This window comes from Vanessa cardui, chromosome 10 (assembly GCF_905220365.1).
Source record: "Vanessa cardui chromosome 10, ilVanCard2.1, whole genome shotgun sequence".
NCBI lineage: Eukaryota > Metazoa > Arthropoda > Insecta > Lepidoptera > Nymphalidae > Vanessa > Vanessa cardui.
In genome coordinates this window covers 14,895,130-14,917,916 of record NC_061132.1, presented here as the reverse complement: position 1 = coordinate 14,917,916, position 22,787 = coordinate 14,895,130, and the positions used below count along the sequence as shown (strand labels likewise).

General features: G+C 42.0%; 1 protein-coding gene across 2 annotated transcripts in view; it reads right to left on the bottom strand.

Annotated features, from left to right (window-relative positions):
* Positions 1–7,916: 7,916 nt before the first annotated feature.
* Positions 7,917–22,787, bottom strand: part of LOC124532751 — a 32,903-nt gene continuing 18,032 nt past the window's right edge. For both annotated transcript variants that reach the window (XM_047107807.1, XM_047107805.1), the window contains exon 2: positions 7,917–9,628. In XM_047107807.1, coding sequence (XP_046963763.1) covers positions 7,982–9,625 — 1,644 coding nt within the window. In that variant the 5' untranslated portion in view covers positions 9,626–9,628 and the 3' untranslated portion in view covers positions 7,917–7,981. The remainder of the gene's footprint in view (positions 9,629–22,787) is intronic.

The following is a 22,787-nucleotide window of genomic DNA, read 5'->3' as shown; positions in this document are numbered from 1 at the left end:
GCAACTACAGACAAATCACAAATAGACCACTAGCGGCTGTGGGATGATTTAAGACGTCTCTTTATATCGAACCTGTGCGGCTGAGCGAGTTAATTCACTGGCCAATAAAGATTTCCATTTAGACTTGACCCTGTACGGCGGTTACTACTTCGAGGGTCAACAGGACGTGTAACGCTAGTCTATTGACCTTGTTTATAGTTATATCAGGGTGAATCATAGTCGATGTCAAGATGCGAAGTCGACAGGTGAACATGAGAACCTGGAATGGATGGAATGAGGGTGAGACCGCAAAAAAATCGATGATATCGACCGTGGCTTACAGGGCAGAGGCTCGTTAGGGTGCAGTCTGCATTTACTTAAAGCTGTTTACCTACAAAAGCATGCATAAAAAATAATTATTTTATTGTGTTAAAACACAATAAAATATATTAGTAATTAAATTAATATTTCATATAATTCGTGTATGATAATGACTACAAAATTTAAGCGTGTGTTATCTGGGGGCACGACAGTGCCCCAGCCAAGTCTCGAACAAAACTGGCACGGCCGTACCATCTATTCTCGAAGCGATTCGCGGCTGTTTCGCCCCCCTATATCTTCGAAGTGGACAAAGCTAGGAGTTTGGGTTTTCGGTGACTAATAGTAGGCATTAGAACAAGCTTAAGTTCGAAATTACATGCCAATTGAATTAATAGTTTAGGATTTACGATCGATCAAAGTTACAACATTTTGTTACTCACTGACTCACTGACCGAACATCAAAAATCTAAGGTACTTGTACTTACTTTACTTACTTGGTAAAAGCAGATTTAGAAACTTCAAATTTTTCATCAAGATAGGTCATTAGCCACATATAAAGGAAAAATTATAAAAACATTAAAAAATAGTATACCATAGAAAACAATTTTATATTTGCGGTTTGGCAAGAACATTGTGTATGGATTTTGACTGCATTGTTAACTTTGTTCGTTGTTTAAGTATTCAATTGGATAAATACATACATAGAATAGAAAAATATAATATAAATGTAATACATAGACTATAATTAATACAAATTAATACATAAAGTTTATAATTCTTTCAATTTTAAAGCTCCATGGTATAGCGATAAATAATGCATGCGCGCGCGGGCTCAGGAGACAGCAATGGCTGAATATAATCGACTCCGATGTATATATTGCCCAGACTTGTCTACCTTAGTAGTAACGAAGCCTCAGAGAAGAAACGAAAGAGATATAGATAGAGAATGGGTTCTAAGCAAAGCAGTAGCTGAAGTCCAAGAAATTATGAGGTCACCTAAAAAAAAAAGAAAGAAATACACTTACAAAAAATAAATGAGATCCCACCAAAACCATTAAATGTAAAAAAATGCCAAGCCTCTCACTGCAGTCTTTCCATCGTAAAAAGTTTTAAGATCTCATAGAAGCCAAGTCCTATTCAAATTATTATGTAGTTTAAATCAACACTTAATAATTGTATCAATAGTTTTCCCAACCGAATTTCGACAACGGCGGTCATTCTCATCCAAGACTAGTAACTGCGCAAAAAGTTAATTCGTACGTTTCCTTTTTGATATTTCCTGGTGAATAAATAACATTCCATAATAATGAGAAATGTGACCATATTTATTTTTGGAATGAAATAAAAAAAATACAAAACAACTGACTAATATTCCCTGACATTGTACCTATTCACTGAAATGATAACGGATTCAATAATAGTGAGACTTTAAACAATGTGTATTATCTATTTCTCGGAAAAAGCAAACCGGGGAACTTTTTGTTTACTAGTCGATGAGAGCCCACCGTAATCATAATAATAATCGTAATCATTGACAAATTGTTTAAAGCAAATCAGAAAAACATATCTGTTTTGTCTTTGCTTAATACCATTAAATAGTTAACTTTACTACAGTAAATACAAATGACATTGTACTGTTTTGTCTCTGACTTTAATGGTAAGCTCGTCTATAGGCTGCTGATCCCGAGAGGTTGGCTTGACATTCTTGGTGAAAACAATAAAAGTGGGAAAGTACGTAAAGCCAGCAGTCCTCCGTGGGGCCCAGCTGGCCTCACTGGTCGTATCGTTGCATCAGATTATCAGAATGCGCGTCCGCCGTCCCGCATCCCGCGTGACCCACGCAACGCACTCTTATTATACTCGTGCTTCGTCCTCGAGATTAGTAATGTGTGAGTATTATTGAACAAAATGTAGTAACGCATAGGTGACACCACTTCATCACTATAGTTTAGAAAAAACAAATAGCCACTACTAAAATGGCAACACTAAAAACAAAAAATTAGACAAGGTATGTTCCTACCCCACTGAAGTCAGCCCACCTGCTATGAATTTACTCCACAGCCCCTCATTCGCATTTTAGTGCTCAACCACTTCACTTTCGCACAAATTAGGTAAAAATCATGCCGAAACGTGCAAGTGATAATAGCTTAGAATTTATAGCAAAGAAATTGCGACAGTTGGAAAAGGAAGTGAAACGCTCACGTCAAAAAAAACGTAATAATATTTCATTAAGTTCGTCATCGTCATCGTCGTGCCCATCTTCTTGTTCATCACGAGTACCCTCGCCAAACCCAGAATGTAAGTAATTTGACATATTTTAAACTATTTTTTAATGTAATCGGGGAAAGTACCATAATTGCCTGCGTAAACGCCAATTTTATAAAAATGCATCAGAGTAGTCTGCGGGACTAGCTCATCGCATTTGCATTGTAACGGCCGTTAGTGTTAAGCGAATAAATATGCATCAGAGTAGTCTGCGGGACTAGTTCGTCGCATTTTAATTGTAACGGCCGTAAGAACTAAGTTTGTAAATATGCACCAGAGTAGTCTGCAGGACTAGCTCGTCGCATTTGTATCGTAATGGCTGTAAGAGCTAAGTTTGTTAATATGCATCAGAGTAGTCTGAGGGACTAACTTATCGCATTTAAATTATAATGGAAATAAACGCCAAACTTGTAATTATGCATCAGAGTAGTCTGAGGGACTATCTCGCCGCACTTGAATCGTATACAAGCAAAACCTCAAATTGCGTCAGTATTCTGTGTGAACATTTTGTTGCAAATGTGTACATACCCTCCAAAAAAAAAAAAAACCAACAGTATTATATAATGTTTTTATGACATTACATTAAGCACATCGTCTTGTTTCAGGGCAGGAAACAATTGCAAATACTGTTCCAAGGGTCGAAACGATCGACGTAGAACCGTCTACGGCCCAAAATAACGAAATACCGCTCATTGAGATAAACGATAATTCACAAGATGATACACGGCCTTCATGTTCGCATGAAGTTCGAAGAAGATTGGGAGCGGATCCGTCCGTAACAATTGAATACGGCCCAGATATTAACAAAGACGTAGCGTCCAGATTTGCTCACATTGCTACGTCTGGGTTAAGCAGAGAGGTTCGGAAAAATCTTCTTATGAAGAGTTTAGTACCTCAAAACTGTAAAAATATAGCGGCACCACAGCTAAATGCTGAAATTAAGGCGGCCCTATCCGAACAGGTGGTGAAAAGGGATAGGGCCATCGAAGCAAGACAAAAGCAAATGGCTGCCGCCATTTCATCTTTAGGCATTATTATTTCTAATCAGCTGGGTGCTAAAGATAAAAATAACGAGTTGATAAAAGACCTTATGGATGTTGGTAGAATGTTCTGCGACATCCAACATACCGAATCTGAAGCAAGGCGGAACTTTGCACTTTATTCTGTTAAAAAAGAACTCAAGGACCAGTTGTCAATAACAAAAATTGACAAATACCTATTCGGGAATGACTTGGCCGAGACTCTAAAAACAGCAAAGGCTGTTTCAAAATCTATTTCGGATCTTAAGCAGGATGCACCGAAGAAACCGAAACCTGCGGCTTCTACCAAACATTTAAACTGGAAGGCGAGGACCCCGGCTCGCAGGCAACCGACGGGTCCGTCGCCGCGCTACCAGCCGCCTGCCACGCACAACGCGCAGCATCGCGCGCCCTTGTCGCAAAACTACGCGCAGCGATTCAAGCAGACCCGCCGCCCGTAGATCCGGTACGTTACGCTGGCAGACTTAAACATTTTTGTAAACAATGGTCCTTAATAACACGTGATCAGTCTATCTTATCATGGATAAATGGTTACCAAATAAAGTTTAACCAACCAGTCCATCAACCTTGTTTACCAAAGCCAAACACTTTCACAAAATCTGAAAGAACCCACTTGGTTGATACCTTACGTAACCTTTTATCTATTGGAGCAATATCCCAGTGTGAACCTTGCTCTGATCAGTTTCTATCACGTGTATTCTTGGTACCGAAACCGAATGGCAAAATGAGATTTATCCTTAATTTAAAAAAATTAAATAAATTTATTAATACGGAACACTTTAAATTGGAGGACATTCGTACTGTCCTAAAACTCATTTCCAATGAGTCTTATATCGCGACTTTGGACTTGAAAGATGCATACTTTCTCGTTAGTGTACATCCAGGGTCACGAAAGTATCTCCGCTTTATTATAGATGGTCAATTGTACGAATTTAACGTTCTGCCCTTCGGTATCTGTACGGCGCCGTTCATTTTTACAAAATTGATGAAACCTATCATAAGCTTGTTACGGTCATGTGGGTTTATATCATCTATATATCTAGATGATTTATTTTTAGCGGGTTATTCCTATCAAGAGTGCATACAAAACATTGATATCACTCAAATGTTATTACAGGCTTTAGGGTTTATTATCAACGAAGAAAAAAGTGTCAAAGTACCTTCGAAAGTCTGTAAATACCTAGGATTTGAAATAGACACCCATAAATGGCAGTTAAGCTTACCGTCAGACAAAAGAACTCGAATTAAATTTGAGTTAGAAAAAATAAAAACATTAAAACGCTGCAAAATAAGGCAATTCGCAAAGCTCATAGGGTTATTAATTTCTGCTTGCCCCGCCATCGAATACGGATGGTTATATACTAAGCAACTAGAACGCGTTAAGTTTCTAAATTTACGAGGCAATGAGGATTACAATAAATACATGCTAATACCACCATCATTGTTGCCCGATATAAACTGGTGGCTTGATGTTATCAATGATTCTGTACATAGAATTAGGAATGATAACTATGTCTTGGAGATATTCTCTGACGCCTCAACGTCTGGGTGGGGTGCGGCATGTGATGGGCAAAAAGCCAGTGGTCGTTGGTCAAAAAGTGAATTACAATTGCATATTAACGAACTAGAACTTCTAGCTGCCTATTTCGCTCTAAAAATATTTGCAAAAAATTATTTTAACTGTCAAATTTTATTGCGTATTGACAATATCACTGCCGTTAGTTATATAAATCGCATGGGTGGTGTCCAATATCCCCATCTGAATAGGGTCACAAAAGATATATGGCAGTGGTGTGAAACTCGCAAAATATTTATTGTAGCGTCATATATAAGATCATCAGATAATGTAGTTGCTGATAAGGAATCCAGAAGAACGCACCCTGATATTGAATGGGAGTTATCTGCCTCAGGTTTTCAAAAAGTTGTAGATCATTTTCAAGTCCCCGAAATTGATTTATTTGCCAGTCGAATTAATAAGAAATGCAATATTTATGCCTCTTGGCACAGAGACCCTGAAGCCTATGCATTTGACGCTTTCACGTTAGACTGGTCCAAATACCTTTTTTATGCTTTTCCACCAGTAGCAGTTATCCTTAAAACACTAAGAAAAATAATATCAGATAAAGCTAAAGGAATTGTCGTGGTGCCTGATTGGTCTACCCAACCCTGGTACCCTCTATTTACGCGACTTCTCTCTTCAGATGTAATAAAGCTAAGAACTAATGATGTCATAATTCCAAATTCTAGCCAGAACATTCAAGCACACACTACCCTGGCGGTCGGAATGTTATCCGGACGGCGCTGCAACAGCGATGCATCCCAGAATCCGCATTAGACATCGTTCTGGCTTCCTTGTCGGAAAACACTGTAAAGCAGTATGATGTCTGCCTTAAACGATGGTATAATTTTTGTTCTAATAATTCAATTAACATGTATGCGCCATCAATCCCGATGGTCATAGAATTCCTTACAAAAATATTTAACGATGGCGGTCAATATGGGACAATTAATAGCCATAGAGCTGCGCTTTCCTTAATTGTTGGTAATATATCCGATGATGATAGACTTGCGAGATTTTGTAAAGGCGTGTACAAGCTAAGACCACCGCTACCACGGTATAGCGCTACATGGGATGCAAGCTTGGTTATAAACCATTTAGCTACCCTGTTTCCTAATGAAAGCTTAACACTTGACCAACTTTCAAAAAAATGTATTAACCTGCTTGCTCTTGTTACTGCTCACAGGGTGCAAACGTTATCCAAAATTAAAACCGATCAAATCATTACCTTAAAAGATCAAATAATTATTAGGATCACGGAACTAATTAAATCATCCAAAGTAGGTGCAAAGCATCCGATCCTTTATTTACCTTTCTTTGGCGAACGCCCAGAGATATGTCCTGCAAAGACCCTTATGGCATATGTAAATAAAACTAAAGACCTGCGTCAATCTTCACAACTTTTTATTAGAGTTCATAAGCCCCATACAGGCGTTTCAACTCAAACCCTTAGTCGCTGGATTAAGTCTGCTTTAAAAGCTAGTGGAATTGACGTCTCTGTATTTTCTTCCCACAGCACTAGGCATGCTTCGACATCCATTGCCCATAAACTAGGAGTCAATCTAGATGTTATTAGGCAAACTGCCGGATGGAGCGGCAATTCCACTACTTTTGCTCGTTTTTATAACAGACCTGTTATTCATAATGAAGATAACATGGCACTAGCGCGAACAGTATGTTCTCTTTGATTAAGTATGCTATGTAAATTAATCAAAAATTACAAAGTTGTATTTTCTTGTGATTATTTTAATTTTATGTATTATTTTTTCTTTATGATAAATAAAGATTGGTGATCTATACCATTATCTTTATTATTTACGATATTCCCTCCACTCACTCTCAACATCTACATTTTGTTCAATAATACTCACACATTACTAATCTCGAGGACGAAGCACTTCGTATAATTATGATAGAACTTCACTTACAGGTAAGTTCGTTTAATCATTAATTATACTCGTGCTTCGTCCTCGATAAGTAACGAAAATAAAAACAGTCTTTCCTGTTTGACTTTTGATCAATTTAATTATATATTTTATATAGATTCATTGTAGCTTCTGTTAACTTGATGCATAAAGGATGATCTTAGAATGTTTAGTGCATTTAAGTCTCATTAGTGTTTTTATTTCCCTTTTTCAATTGCACTTATTTGGTGCATACAACGCCATCTATTGTAGCTGTTATGTTGTTAACTTATTAGTCGTAGATGGCGCTGTAATATACGCAATTCGAAATAACAATTTGGACAATAATGTTGTCTTAAATTTTCGCGATGATTACACATTTAAATAAAACTATTTATAACGGATGAATCGCGTATATTAATTATTTTTAAACATTCCGACGTTTCGAGCACTTTGCAGTGTTCGTTATAAATAGTTTTATTTAAATTTGGACAATTTTTTTTTACCTTAATTATAAATGTCAATTTTTTATTACGATTTGTATTAATACTTTGTGTTAGATTTGCATAAGCATTGATTGAAAGTAATAATTATAATCAAACAAAATTAGTTTTGAGAAGCGCCTGTACAAAAATTGTACTAATGTTCCACTAAAGAAAAATTGTTGCAATCGTCTTCATCCTCGTATAATGCTGTGTACGTTCACGACTCAAAATGTCATGTGAATCAAACGCTTGTCGGTTAATTTGTTTGTGTGTAAAGAACGGTCTCCTTCAGAGTCCGTCGTTAATTGCGAGTGCACGGTGACTATTAACATGTTACCATTGCAAGGAAAATGAAACGCAAGTGAACTATAAAAATACGTTTAATACTAGCATTGAATAGGTTATAAGACTAAGCGTAGCGGCGGCGCGTCACCGGTGCGGCGGCAGGAAGGCGAGCGCCGTGAGCGCGGCGTCGGCGGCGGCCACGAGCGGGCCGCGCCAGCGCCACAGCGCCGCGTCGCGCACGGGCTGCGCGCGCAGCTCGGCGCACGACTTGCTGAGCGCCGTGACGCAGTCGGCGCGGTAGTGCTGCAGGCGCGCGTGCCGCGTCTCCAGCGCGTACGACGAGCACGCGCCGCCCAGGCACGCCAGCGGGAAGTGGTTGTGCAGCGCCAGCACGCGCTCCGTCTCGTGGAACGCCTTCACGTACTGGCCGGGCTTGGTGAAGTTGCGCGTGCGGTACACGTGCTGCAGCATGTGCAGGTAGCGCGGCACGCCCTCCTCCCAGCCGTGCTCGTGCCGCAGCGAGTCCAGGTAGTAGAGGTTGGAGGCGTGGTACGACGAGCGCGCCGGCTTGCCGGGCGCCGGCTGCGACAGCGGCAGCACGCGCTTCATGAGCGAGCTCCAGTCGCCGTCCTCCAGCGGCACGATCACCTCGTCGATGTCGAGCAGCGCCAGCCAGCGGTACTGGTACATGTGCCGGTACAGGCAGTCGTTGTACGGAATCAGCTCCATCTGTCGCTTGTGGGTCGTTTTCTTCTTTAGGTACATGTGTTGCAGGCCCGGGAGGTTCGGCTGCCCCCCGGGCAGGGTTATCGGCGTCACTTCGGTTACGCCGAGTTCATTGTAATAATTCAACACTTTCGTAATATTCGGGTGCACCTGAAGTTCGTAAAAGAATATTTTGTCCGCGCCCATGAGCCGTATCACCTCGATCCACTCCACCAGCCGAACCGACAGGTCCTCGTGCAGAAAGTCCAGACCCTTCACGCAGACGGCGAACTCCTTCTGGGCGAGGGGCGGCCTGGGACGGTCGTAGTGGACCCGCAGATTGTTGGTGGCGCGGTCGCAGGGGTCGACCACGATGGACACGGAGGCGGGCACCAGGTGGCGCACCTCGGCCGGCAGCACGCACGCCAGCAGGTAGGGCTGCAGCACGCCGTCCCGGTAGTTGCCCCACTTGCTGTTCCACACGTACTTGTACTCGAGGTTGCGCACCACCACGGGCGCCTCGCGCTCCTCGAACCACAGCTGGCAGTGCGTCGTCATCGTGGGCTTGATGCGGTCGTGCACGGCGAGCACGCGCACGGCGGGCCCGATGCGCGAAGTGTTCCGCGCGTCCATGTAGGCGCCGTAGAAGTGGAACACGTCGGTCTTCACGCGGAGCGTTTGCCAGTACGTGTTGTGGAACTCGAGATCATATATAGAGGGGAAGGGCGCGCAATCCTTCTTCTTGTAGAATTTGTTCTTGTCGTTCCGATGCTTGTGCCAGTAGGCGAGCGGCAGCGACGGCAGGCGCCGCTCGGCGTCGGCGCGCAGCTCGTCCTCCGTGAGCACGCGCGTGTCGGTGGCGAGGCGCGGCGCCGGCGGCGGCGTGGAGGGCGCCGGCGCGGGCGTGCTGGCCGCCTCCGACTGCAACAGGAGGCGCGCGGGGGGCGCGGGGTGGGCGCGCGGCGGCGCGGGCTGAAGCCGCGGCAACGCCAGCGCCGCCAGCGCGCCCCAGCACACCAGCGCTGCCAGCCACCGTAGCCTCGCGCGCCCCGACCCGCTCCACCGCGCGCACCACCCCCGCATGGCCTGGAAACAATAAACATCAGATTTTAAAATATGCTTCACACGGTACGTTACGTCAAACGATATCATGGTGCGCTTTACATGGTGGTCGCCGGCGGCGGCGGCTCGCTCGCCCTCACTGTCTACATGTGTGCGGCAAATTATCCCGGATACCCAACATCTCGAGTTGTATATCTGCTTTTCATTTACGTTACTACAATTTCAAGCCCGTCACTCATAAATTTTAAATTCTATCCGACTCATTACAGAACAATAAATCTTTGTATATTTTAATATTATATAAAAAAGAACATATCAAAAGTTAACTGTCACGGCGTCGCGGATGTCAGCGTGACGCGTGACGCGCGGCGCCGGCAAATATGTCATGTCAAGTTTATTGTTGTCATCAAACTATGGCTAATGTATCTCCTTAATGTTTTCTTGAAATATTAATTATTATAGTTACGTCCTTTGCATATAAATACGAGTAGGTAAACAAGGACGGCAATAAAAAACACACAATAACGATAAAACCACTTGTTGCTCTAAATTCATAATAAATGGTTTTCGTAGAAAAGAACATGGAAGTATCCCAGTGCTGTCAAGAGATTGGAATGATGAAATGAAACGTTAATCGAACGCACGTCCTCGTATAGTTCGCTCATAAAGCAGAAGTATTTCATATCCTGGATACACAAAAATAATAGAAGATGGAAATATAACTACGGTATATATTAGTTAAATTCAGAATTGAAATCTTAGGTATAATGCAGAAAGAGGGGCGCGGGGCGCGGCGCCGGGCTCATGGCACGAGATCCGTATCGGAAGCAATTTTCGGAAGCGCGTGCGTCGTCGAGGTCGCTCATAAAGCTCGCCCGCACGTAGCTAGAGCTCTTGCATCACTAAATGTGGCAAGTGCGTTATCAAAGGTCGTCGCTACGCTAAAGTAGTATACTCTGCGGACTGAAATGAAGTCTCGCGGCATTTTCATTTGGGCTTATGCGTTAGGTATTTAAACTGCTCTATTAAACCGATCTATTTAAATTCTTCAAGCTAAAGACCGCCTTTCGGGTGGTTTTAGTAAAGGGGGTATATTTACAATTTCTTCACATGTTTCCAGCAATATTATATCACAATCCTGTAGATCTGATGTAGGTTTTAGAAATAACCCTGGAGCGAGGTGTTCGTTTCCATAGTAAGATTCCAAAATTATTGTTAACAGGTCAACTATTACAAAAAATCAAAGCTCACGTCCGAAACACATTGATTAATAAGTCATATAAAATGTAATTCTACTCTGATAATACTCTGTAAAATAAATGGTGGAAAAGAGTACTGAGTTTTTATTAGGATTATTTAAGTTGGCGTTACACCCACTGAATCAAACAAACACCAGATCAGCTCTGTTGCAATTAATGAATGTGTCGATCCGTCGATTTACTTTAAGCACACTTACTTTCCGAATAATAATCGGATAAAAGCAAAGAACAAGTGTGTCAGGCTTCATTAAATTACATTAGTGAATTTGTCGCTGCACAACATGCCTACTTGTCGCTAGAGGACTGGAATAAGCATTGACTTTTAAAGACTACGGGAGCAGCTCTGTGCGCCTGCGCCGGTGTCTCGCCCTCCGCGGCGTAACGTCCCATTGTTTATATGAGTATGGGATTTGCGTCGACGCCCACACCATACATTTCACTTTTTATACGTTAGCCATATAGCGAGTTCGAACACTCGGTTTCGATTGACTGATTGACTGATGTGCCAAAGTACGTAATTTTGTTTTGAAATGAGTGAAGGATAATTTGGTTATGATTTAAAGACGTTTCGGCCTCACGTCGAACAGCTCGCACGGAACGGTCACGGTCGGTGACGTACACGCGGCGAAATTGAATCAAGTGATTTATGAGGCAGGCGATTATGTTCCGTTCTAAGTAGGACACAGCGTCTATAATAGTTTGTAAATTCTCTGGTTAGAATTCTAAGTATGCGATGTGGCCCCGGTCGCGACGAGGACATAATACTATCATATTACGGAGTTGCATTCGTGTGACATTACTGCTTAAAAGGCGGCGCGTTTATTTGTGTTTTCGTATTTTTTTGTCGTTTACACCGACGTTTGACAAAAATTAACGATTTTGCTACAAAAGAAAACAAAACGGTCTATAAAAATTTCATAGCGAAAAACATTGAGATGATATCCACGCCATCGATTATACTAAAAACTACTTAATAAAGGGAATATTTTGTCGCAAACAATTTACTACCGCGCCGACGTGAAATGTCACCTCGCCAAAAACAACGCGAAGCCTAACATTAGAATGATTGCAATCATGTTCATGCGAATGCCACCAAAATACAAACAATCTACGCAATTGTACAAACTAACATACGCGACGTCCATACATTTATACTTTATATATCATGAATGTGTTTAGATTTGCAATATATATTTAATTATGACTATATTTTCATAATGTTTTTCAATTCCATTGGGTTTCTTCTTACTCTACAACTGTTCCTCAGATTCAACTCAACGTGTCGGCGGTCTCTGACCACGTCTGCGGGAGAAATGGCTTTTGAAGCGAACTGTTTTACAAAGCAGTAAGAGAGATTTGGCAACCTTTAAATTTTATACGATGCCTTTTAGACTTTTCAATTCGAACCAGATTCAAAAATATTAGGAAATATTTAAATATATCCGTGAAAAAATGGCGTGTTGTTGTAAAACGGAAAAGTAAATCAGTAGGCTTATGTTTATAAATCTCAGACTATACAGCTCGACGGCAAACATTTTTTACTTTTGCGAATTCTAGACACCTCGATAAAGACTAAACGATTAAACTAAAGTATGCAAGTTATTGTCACGAGCTCTTAACAACATATTTATTGAAATAAATCTTCAACTCCTTAATGGGTTTTACGTGCCAAGATGACACACGCTGCCTTCGCAGATGGGCTGACGAGCACGTTCGAGAGAACTCCAACCGGAAAACTGCTCGACGGAATGCTCATTACAAAAACGCAATAATGCACACAACGACTACTAAATGCGCAATTACTTTACAAAAAATATAAATGCTCATCTCCGTCGATATCGATCCTCATCGAACAAAAACCACAATCGTGATCATGTCGATGTAGAAGAAAATATATTATTAAATCTGACTCTGAATTAAAGAAAACGATAAAAAATTCTAGGAAAACCTGATTCAGAAATACGAAAACAAGTCCGAAGGCAATTTAGATACTTTATCCGCCTCTGAGACGCATTAAACTTTTTGTTCGGTAAAGCGCCGAAGTTTGGGCGCAACTTAACGACCCGGAAACCTTGAATTACCGACAAGACGTATCGCAATTAGCAGGCGATGATCACATGCCTCGTGATGATCGTGAACGAGCGCTAATGGCCCGCGCAGCAGCCCGGCGCGTCACGACTGCCGTGACGCCGCGACAGGTGGAACCTCTGCGGACGGTGATATCATATCCTTGTAGCGTCTTAGGTAACGATACGTAACTCGAAAACTTACATCTCAGAATTTTGATTCAAACCTTTTTCGTTACGGGTATTATTTTTATAATAAACATGTATATAAAATAATATCCCAAGCCAATTTATTTGCAATCATGCAATGAAAACATCAACAACGCAACGTAACGGCTGCCTGGCGATGTGAGACGCAGGTTCGAGCGTTTAGCTGTTACCGGACGCTCTTCACACTCGACTGGCGGACTGGGAATGCCATAAAGAAGCTTTGCTATTATAGAAATATAAGTAATGTTAAATAACTTGTACCTTTAATTAAACTGGCTACTACTACTACTTCCAGCAGCATACTGTATCGATGTTTGAGGGTTGAATAACCGGAGCGATATCAATCTGTACCCATTGAGACTCTTTATATATTATTAATATTTATTCTAAAAACATTACTTCAATGCCTAGACATACGACATAATTTCCAGCAGTTTTCAAAGAACTGGTTGCGAGTCGCGAGGGAAGTCTCGTACCTTGTCTGCTGTGTACTTACAGCGAATGCATTATGCGCTGTGCGGGAGCACGAGGGGGAGGAGGCTCGGTTGGCGTCGGCGGGGTCGTTGTACGAGCGGGGGCTCGTTTTCATTATGCAAGTCGCATGCGCCTGCGCACTGCACAGCGCAATTACGTGGAATTATTACTCAATTTGTAGCTATTTGTAGTTATCAGATATTATAATTTCATGAGATGTTTACATAAGTCAAACAGGGCGACGATATGATATGCGTAAGAACAACAAAACAAAACAACAGCATAAGTTAGTATTCGTTGATTCCTTCCTTCAGTTGCATCTAGGTTTCGAAGCAGCGAAGCTTTACTTTCGAGAGTAAGAGTAACTTCTTAATTTTATTGCGGATTATTCGCAGTAGAACCCATTTTCCAAACGGATAGCTTTACATTTAATTCCACACAGTAACATGATGATTCAAAGGTGAATAAATAATATATTGATTTTTATCCCCTTGTATAGATATTCGAAGGCGTCGGTGAGCCTATTTGAAACATATTTCGATTCCATCCGTGACAGCTCACAACAATGCGTTCCTACTCTCAGACAGGAAGAGAGATCGTGTTCTGTTAATTCACCAAACTAAAGCTCCACGTCGACGTCACGCTTACGTCACGACGTCGATATTGATATCGTTTTCACTTTTATACGTTTGTGTTTGCTTAAGCGTAGACGCGTTAACACTGAATATACACAAAGAGAAAAGCATTATTATCATTATATTATACAATCGGAATTTGTCTTCCCACAAACGAACAGCTCGTTGTAGCGCCAGCTGTCCCGCAGCTGAGCATCAGACAAAACTGTCGATACGATTTGGCGCTTACTCCGCCAAACGAGGACATAAATTACATAAAGCATTAATTAGTCGCGCGGAGCTCATCGTCAGCCGGGTTTGAAAGCCCGACGATTAGACCCGTAATGAAAATAAATTAATCAGTAAATTTTCCTTCGTCCGTTTGTGTATGAACTAACGCAGTTCGTAATTATTTATATTATCTTTATATATTTAAATACTTTATTGTACACCACAAATTAGACAGATTAGCCTTATAGTAGGTATACATAAAGAAAATATGGTACAACCGGCGGTCTTATCGCCTTAAAGCGATTTCTTCCAGACAACCGAGGTGATATGGAGGAGTAGCCAACAGAGAGATGGTAGGTGGTGTATAATAGACTACATACATAGATACAAATAATATAATACATACATAAACTACTACAAACATATAGCTAGGTACATAAATACATTTATACATGCAGATGCAAATAGTATCTAATCGCCATTCAGTGTGAGAGTGTGAGGTAATCTTCAAATAGAAATACATATATTATCAACATTTACACAATTTCAACGTAACTTGAAAATATGCTGATTTTGAGTTATCACGCCCTAAATAATTTATATAAAATGCAAATCAGACGGCTCAGACATTAGGTCGCTATACGTGACGTGCCATGACAGATTCTTCAATTTGATGAAAGTCCGAGAAAATACTGTTTGCTTCCGTAATAATTTATAGGTGAATGTGAATGTTCGAATAATTAATACCGAAAGACGTAGGACCCTTTGCAACGTCGAATCGAAGCCGTCGTGTGTAAGGTTGGCAACACTGAACCGGCTCGCGTCTAACCACCTTTCCCTTCACCCTAAGCCTTTTCCTAAAACAAAACACGTCAGACTGGAATTACAAGAACGGGCGTCGGGGAGACGGCGGAAAACGACTTCGTGGTTTTGTTAAGATTTGCCGGGAACGGCTCGCGGCCGCGCTCCCTCCGGCGACACGAGGGGGGGGGGCTTTTATTGCTTGTTAGACAACAATATGGTCCCCTTACATTTATAGAATGGCACCGCTTAAGAGTGTTTAAGTAGTTTTATATATTATTATACATTTCGTAAAATTAAAGTTTAATTTGACACGACTATATGAAATACAAACGTAAGTATGTGTCAGTAAATAACTCTTCGACTGCGAGGCTTTGCCCTAAAAACTTGCCAAAACTGCGCTTGCATTTGCACAGTGATGCAATGTTACGCAAACGAGCGCGTCCAACATAAAACAAAACAAACGAGCTCTGCACCCGATATAGCGCCCGAAAGTGACGCATTCGCAGGACCAAAAAAACATCAAGTGACGCATATCCTGAGTGCTAAGGATCAACCCAGAGGCGAGCATCAAACGGGTTGGCGACGGGCCAAGGGAATTAAAATCGCGTCGCATGACTAAAGAGCCACCGAGGGGAGGGGGCCGGCGGCGGATGCCGCGCGCGCGCCGGTAATGACCAATTCTCCAATCACTCCCTTAGATCGTTAGCGCACGTAGCGCTCCATGTCAATGCTGCTAATCTACACACAAAGGAATCCACTGCGCCGGCGCAGCGGTAACGGCGAGCTACTTGACCATAGCGTGGAAAATAATAATCACATTCCTCCATCTGTTAACTGCAGCTTCGGTTAATTTCGAAATTGAACCCAAATACAGATACAGAAATAAGTTTTACTTTCCAAAATTCTTATACTACATGCATATAACTCTCCTTTTTTAATTTTATGAGATCATATTCTTAGCGTTAATTCGATTGAGTTGAATCTTTAACCAGCCATCATTAGCAACTACTTGACGGTAGCTGACACGATACCACCGCCATACAACAGGCGGTTGAGAGTCGCGAGGGTTAATCTTATTTACAAATGCAGCGACAATACGTTGCAGGCCGGGCATCCACTAACTCTAACTCAATGACATATTTGTGACTATCATCACCATAATAACGCACTAACGCGTAGGAGACTCAGAGCGCGCAGACAAGCCGGCGGGCGGCAATCGGGGCCAACGCTGAGGTTGTAACACCCGGCGTCCACTGACAGCGCAATGTCTGTTCGATGCCGCGCGATAAACGCTTCGTATCTGTAGGGCGCTTCATGCTTCGCGCTGCCTCGCTTTTATCAAATGAATTATGGTTACAGTGACTGACTGTTATTATTATTGAAACATGACTAGATTTCGGGATACTATTACGTGATTTGTGGAACTTTGATGTCTGGCGCTATGTTTTGGTGGGCGTTCAGCTCGGTGACGTCTAATAATGCGCTCGCAAACACGCCATTAACGAGAGATTGACGATGACGACCGAGAAACGGAATTCTTTAGAGAAATTCCGCGCCTCAACAACACCCCCCCCCCCTCCGCTCGACCACGTCGTGCTTATATCGTAAACAAATAGACTCAATACGAAACACAGCGCGCCGTGACCCGAGACTGTCCGTCTCTGTGTCTGTCTGCATACGGTTGGTAGTATGCAGTCTGCGCGACCACTTAACACTCATTACTTATTTGATAAATCGGAAAGTAATTTCGTTTTTCCCAAAACATGGTTTAATAGTATTCTTCAAAGAGAACTTAGGCCATTATGTATTTTGTTAGCATATACAGGTAGATTAGCCATTTGCAAGAAAAAAAAGAAAGATTCTGTAGCTTTAATTTAATTTTAAGCTAGATAAAGAAGCGCAGTATATGGCAATAGTGACGGCTATATAAAAAGTTACAATAACCAAAGTCTACCAATTGCTTTGAAGGTCTTTAAGTTATTTTGAAGTAAGATTACTTATCTATTTTACGTGTTTGAATAATTCAGTACCTAAACTATCTATCTTTTAAGATAAGCACATCATTATAAAGTAATAATGCTACTACACGTGTCACATCTAATACATTCAAGTATCAAACAAAGCCTCTAACATGTCTCTGCTAACGGATCGTTTCTAAACTTCGTATACTAAGCAGCTGAACCGGTTACCGGGAACGCGAGGAAGGTACGCGCTCGACCTTTGACATTCCTTTTAAGGAGCGACTTGAGCACGGTTGAGCTAGTCGGGAAGGAAAGGTCAGGTGGCAACGACACTGAGAGCGGAACTCTCGCGAGCGTCGTCGAGCGGCGAGCGGCAGAGGCAGCGACGCGACGGCGACACGACGGCGACGCGACAGCAACACCACACCGCGACCGGCGTTGACATTGCCCGAGTTAAATGTCAAGAAAATGACCGCCCGGTTTATTTCCTAACAATCAGTTGAAAGTAATATCTATGTGACTTTAAGAAAAAATCCTTTATACAACTATATTCGTGCGACTGTAGGTATCAGTCGTTACTAGAATAAACATTCTCAGCATACGCCAAATACAAATTACCGTTGACAAAACTAGTAATTTCTTCTTCATATAAAATACATAGGAAATCGATCTACAAAACACGGCGCCCGTACTTGTTCTCAAAGCATCCGATCTTCCGCTCGTTCGCCGCGATCGTCGTCGGGGAATCGATTCGTTACATTGTCGCCGGTCACAATGCGTCCAGTTGATCGTCCTCATTCCGAGCGCCCGCGAACAGTTACGTCTGTTTTTCTGCGTCCGCGCACCTCGTGTGAGCAATTGTTCGGCCTCGGGCCGGTGTTGTCACTGAACTTGCCGCCGGCCAAGAGTCACCGTTATTGTAACAAAACAATTTAACAGCTAATTTCTTGTAATATATAAATATTCTATTGGAAAATTTGTCACTTTCTAAATTAAAATATATATTTTTTAAATATATTTGTTTTAAATTTTTAAAGGTTTTTGGAAGATAACAGATACGTATCGTTCACGCGTTCGACACGCGTTCATTCGACAATCGAAATTACCAAAGTTATCTGTTGCGTCTGAAAGGAGGTCAATCGTGGCTAAATATAGAACAAAAGAAAATGCAGTGGACAAGCGGTAGCCTTCGACTCCGCGCCGCTCGAAATGAGCGTTGTGAAACCCGCGATATTTCGCTAAACGAGTTATACCTGCGTCGCGTAACGCATGTGCGCTAATGCAAGCACTGAACAGAAAGTTGACATAATATGGAAGTTTAGTGTGTGAAAACAATACGGGATAAGCCAGCAGCGTGAAGTAACGCCAACTGACTGACTGACTCAAAATGACTGTAAACACAAAAAGCTAACTAAGAAAGTCTCTCTTAGCGCTCACTAACATTAACCCATAAAGCGCTGTGACGCTTTATTAATAAATGTGAATAAACACTCTGATTATCGGTCGTCGACTTCAGTCCGCCCGCACATGTCCTTTGAGGAACAATTTGCAGTATAACGCGATCTTTGAAGTGCGCAACGGGTTGCGAAATAGGCGACGGCCTGCGAATGATTTACGATAAACGCCATTACAGCGCGCCGCGGTTCCGCTGCGCACACAAAGATGACGCAGTATTGACAAATATTATAGCGATACGGTCCCTACCCTGCTTGACAGTGCTGTTATAAGTGTTTGCTAGATTTTGTACATCTTCATATATTAATGTATACCTACATTATGTCCCAGTAGTGCAATGTTCACGTTTCGTCTGTTTCAGCTGACTCCTGTTCAATTACGTTTTCGACAAATGGTCGCGATCAAGCAGCCAAGTAACAGTTGTATCATTCGACAGTCGCCGTTCGGAATCAGACAGTATCGGACGGTATCGAAGATGAGAAGTTGCGATGCGTGTCGGCTGTAGTCGGAGCGGATGTTGCAATATGGAAGATCGCGCCAACTGTGTCAGTAGGATAATATGACGTGACTATAACACGCGCCAACTCTTGCATTTTTAACAACTATTTATTTGCTGACAATGAAAGCCGCAATTTTCTAAACACAATTAGCTCTTGTTAATGCTTTGTATTTATTATTAGACGAATTGATTCAGTTATAATGTAACGCGTATTTGAATTCAAACTATTTTATGTTACTTTAGTTGAGAGCTAGCAGAGGCACGAGGGGTACTAAGGTTCTGTGGTCGGTGGCACGACAACGGGCTGAATAATGGTTTATATCAAACTCACGAGCGACAGTGGGGGCGTGTCATACCAATACGCAGACTGACTGACTCTATGCAGTCGAGTAACAGGAGTAACAAGATTGTGTTTGTTCCTTGTACCAATGTTATTGGAAGCACATTTTCTCATAAAAACATTAATATTTTTCCGCACATACAACACATTACATAATATATGTATTGAGAAGCAACAGTTAATATCTTAATTTCCTTAAATTTTTAATTGAATGATTCCTTGGCTCCTAGGTTATAGATTGCGCAAATTGCCCTCTTCTGCAGCATGGATAGCGGCTGCGTTACCCCAAAGCATAATACTGTGAAAGTAACTAAAATATTTCTCTTCTTCACTCGGTCTCCCCGCCAATCCGTTTATATGGGGGAACCACTGTAACTTGGTATCAAGAGTAAAGTCAAGAAATTCAGTTGTTTCAACTGAATCCATCGATTACCCCATTAATAGGTAAATCGGGTTTTACATTTTGGACGTTTGGTGTGCTAAATTTTACAATTTAGTTTTTTTATTATTCAGCCTAAGATTATTTACGCTAAACCAGTGTACTATATCAGGCATAGCATTGTTTACATCGTCATACTGTACCTGCTTCCTAGTAATTTTAAAAACCAAAGAGGTATCATCAGCAAACAATACTATGTCATGTTTGTTCCCAGTAAGAAAGGGCAAGTCATTTATGTATATGACGAATAGAAAAGGTCCAAGAATTGATCTTTGTGGGACCCCCATACCAACTGAGACTCCAGGAAACCTTGTCTCTTTAACGTTAACCCTCTGAATTCTATTGTTAACATAAGAAGTCCTGAGGTCGAGTGCACATTCTCTAATTCCATAGTAATATAGTTTCCTGACCAGAGTTTCATGCTGAACACCTGCGACCTCTCGCAGGCTTCATAGGTATTTCTTATAAGTTCGATACCTGCGTCGGTAGGCGAGCGACCCCTCGTAAATCCAAATTGTTTTCTATTAAGCAGATTGTGTCTATTGAAATATGCTAATAATTGGTTAATATTTTTTTTTAACTATTTTGCTGAGGGTAGATAGTATTGAGATTGTTAGGATCTGAAGAGATACCAGATGTAAATATTAGTATGACTTTACTGTTTCATCAGGTCAGGAACAAGAAAATGATTGTATATTAATGCAAGATAAAGCGCAATCACATCAATAATACTCCTTTTCAGAAATACCCCATTTCTGTACTGTCCGCTGTCCGCCGTCCGCCGTCCGTACACAGGCTTGCGCCTCCACCTCACGAGACGGTGGTCGGGGTCGCGGCCACGTCGGTCACATTAAAAGAAAATACTTATTGCGTGAGACTATAGAGACAATTGGCCGAAGTGTGAGAAACTTGTGCTTGCATGGTTGCCAGGCTCGACAGTACAAAACTCGCGATGCGTTTGAAATTGGCTCGGGCAGTTAACCTCCACAGTCAGGTATGCGTAAAAGTGGAATATCTGATCTGAATTACCATTTCCTAAACACCCAAACATGTCCACTAAAAATATCAAAACATTTGCCTCATCTTATCGCTACAAACTCCATGTATATAACAAATAAAGATGAGCGTTTTTTGTCGAAATTATATTTACGTCGACGTCGCGACTGCCGTTGGGCGACGTCGTGGACGCCGCGACGGCCGGCGAGCGGACCTAAGGCCGAGATTTGCTCTTATACTGCCAGATTTATCACTAACATTTACTTCGACGCGAGTGCTCAGTGTTGACCCACTTGTCACGAGCCCACGCGATACAAAAATTATGCAAATGCTAAAAATAAAACTCCACCTGCGTCAGTCCAGAGCGCGATAGCTCTATTCGGGGCGCTTTGCATCTGCTTCGCGCTCGACGCGTTCAGCAACTCTCCTCGTAAGTGATATAACGCGGCCGACGATGAAATAATCGAAATGCAATTGAATTCTCGACTCCCACGGCTACCGAACTCGAATTAGTTACATCAGCTCCCACTACACACGTTCCTGTTTTTATTTCAATCGCTCTTCGTAATTAGATAACGAGTTAAAATATAATCATTAGAAGTTACTTAAACCGTTGGGTGCACGACGTGCAAATGTACACAGGCGCACCCGCTAATAAAACCCACTCTGGCTAACTCAGGCCGGCCACGTCGCGCGGTTATACTGACGATGTTGGCTCGGGACATATTCCAAACAATGAGACGCAAGCACTCGCCGAGCGCTCTGTTGTACGCAACGCAGTAACAACACGCACGGGCTAACTTTTACGAGTCTATTAAATGTCTCGTAACATTTATTAAACAGGTTCGAATCGCAGTGTTTATTTTTGTACATAAAGCACAGCCAATATTTGTGTATATCAAACATGTTATCTATTCCGATGAGGATTAATAGTTTCTTTCTATTTAAATTAGTTATAATGTAAGCTTTAATTGTTCCAAGAAACAGTAGACAGCTAGCAAAGTATTTACTAAGAATCGTTTAAATAGCAGTCGAGCCGAGCAAACAGCAGGTAGATAAGATAAGTCTCAAATCGATAGCCGGTGAGGCGCTGACGTATCGCGTGGAGGAGTGACGGCTGCTTAAGTACCGCGCGTCTGTAGAAGGTCCGCGCACCCGCATGGGAAGCGTTTGTTTCGATGATGAATGGGCCGTGTTTGCTGACCCCCCACCGGTGACACGCTACGTCGCCCAATCAGTTAGCCTCATTAGCCATGCCCTGTCCCTGGACTCTCGCTAATACATTGCACGCGACAGTCGACACGCTGGAGCGCGGAATTGTATCAACGAACGAAACTAACGTGTTTTACGTGGACTGATCGGATATTGTCGTCTTTTGATTAGTCAGTTATACGCAGGTACCGACCGTCGCGGATACGAAGAAGCGAACTGCGAAGAGGCATGAAACGCAGTGGAACATTTATCTAGCTACCACCTACCCAGAATTGGTTAACGCGGCGCGCGCTAGATATCATTACGTATGAACGTAATAATATTTCAATGTATTGACTGAAGCTGAACCTGTTTTGATAGTAATTTAATTACGTGTACACACGGAGTGTGAACAAAAGGAACCAACGTGAGAAAAAATAAACTTCCGCTTCGGCCGCGCGCTCGCGGGTTACACAAGACGACACAATCGCTACCGAGATGATATCGCACTGCAACAATATATCGTTAATGAGACGCGTAATGCAAGTGCCCGACTCGCGGTGAACGTTTGTACCAATTTTTAGAACAAAGAATAAATATTAATCACCTGGTATTCAAACTTAACATCCATTACTACTCATTAC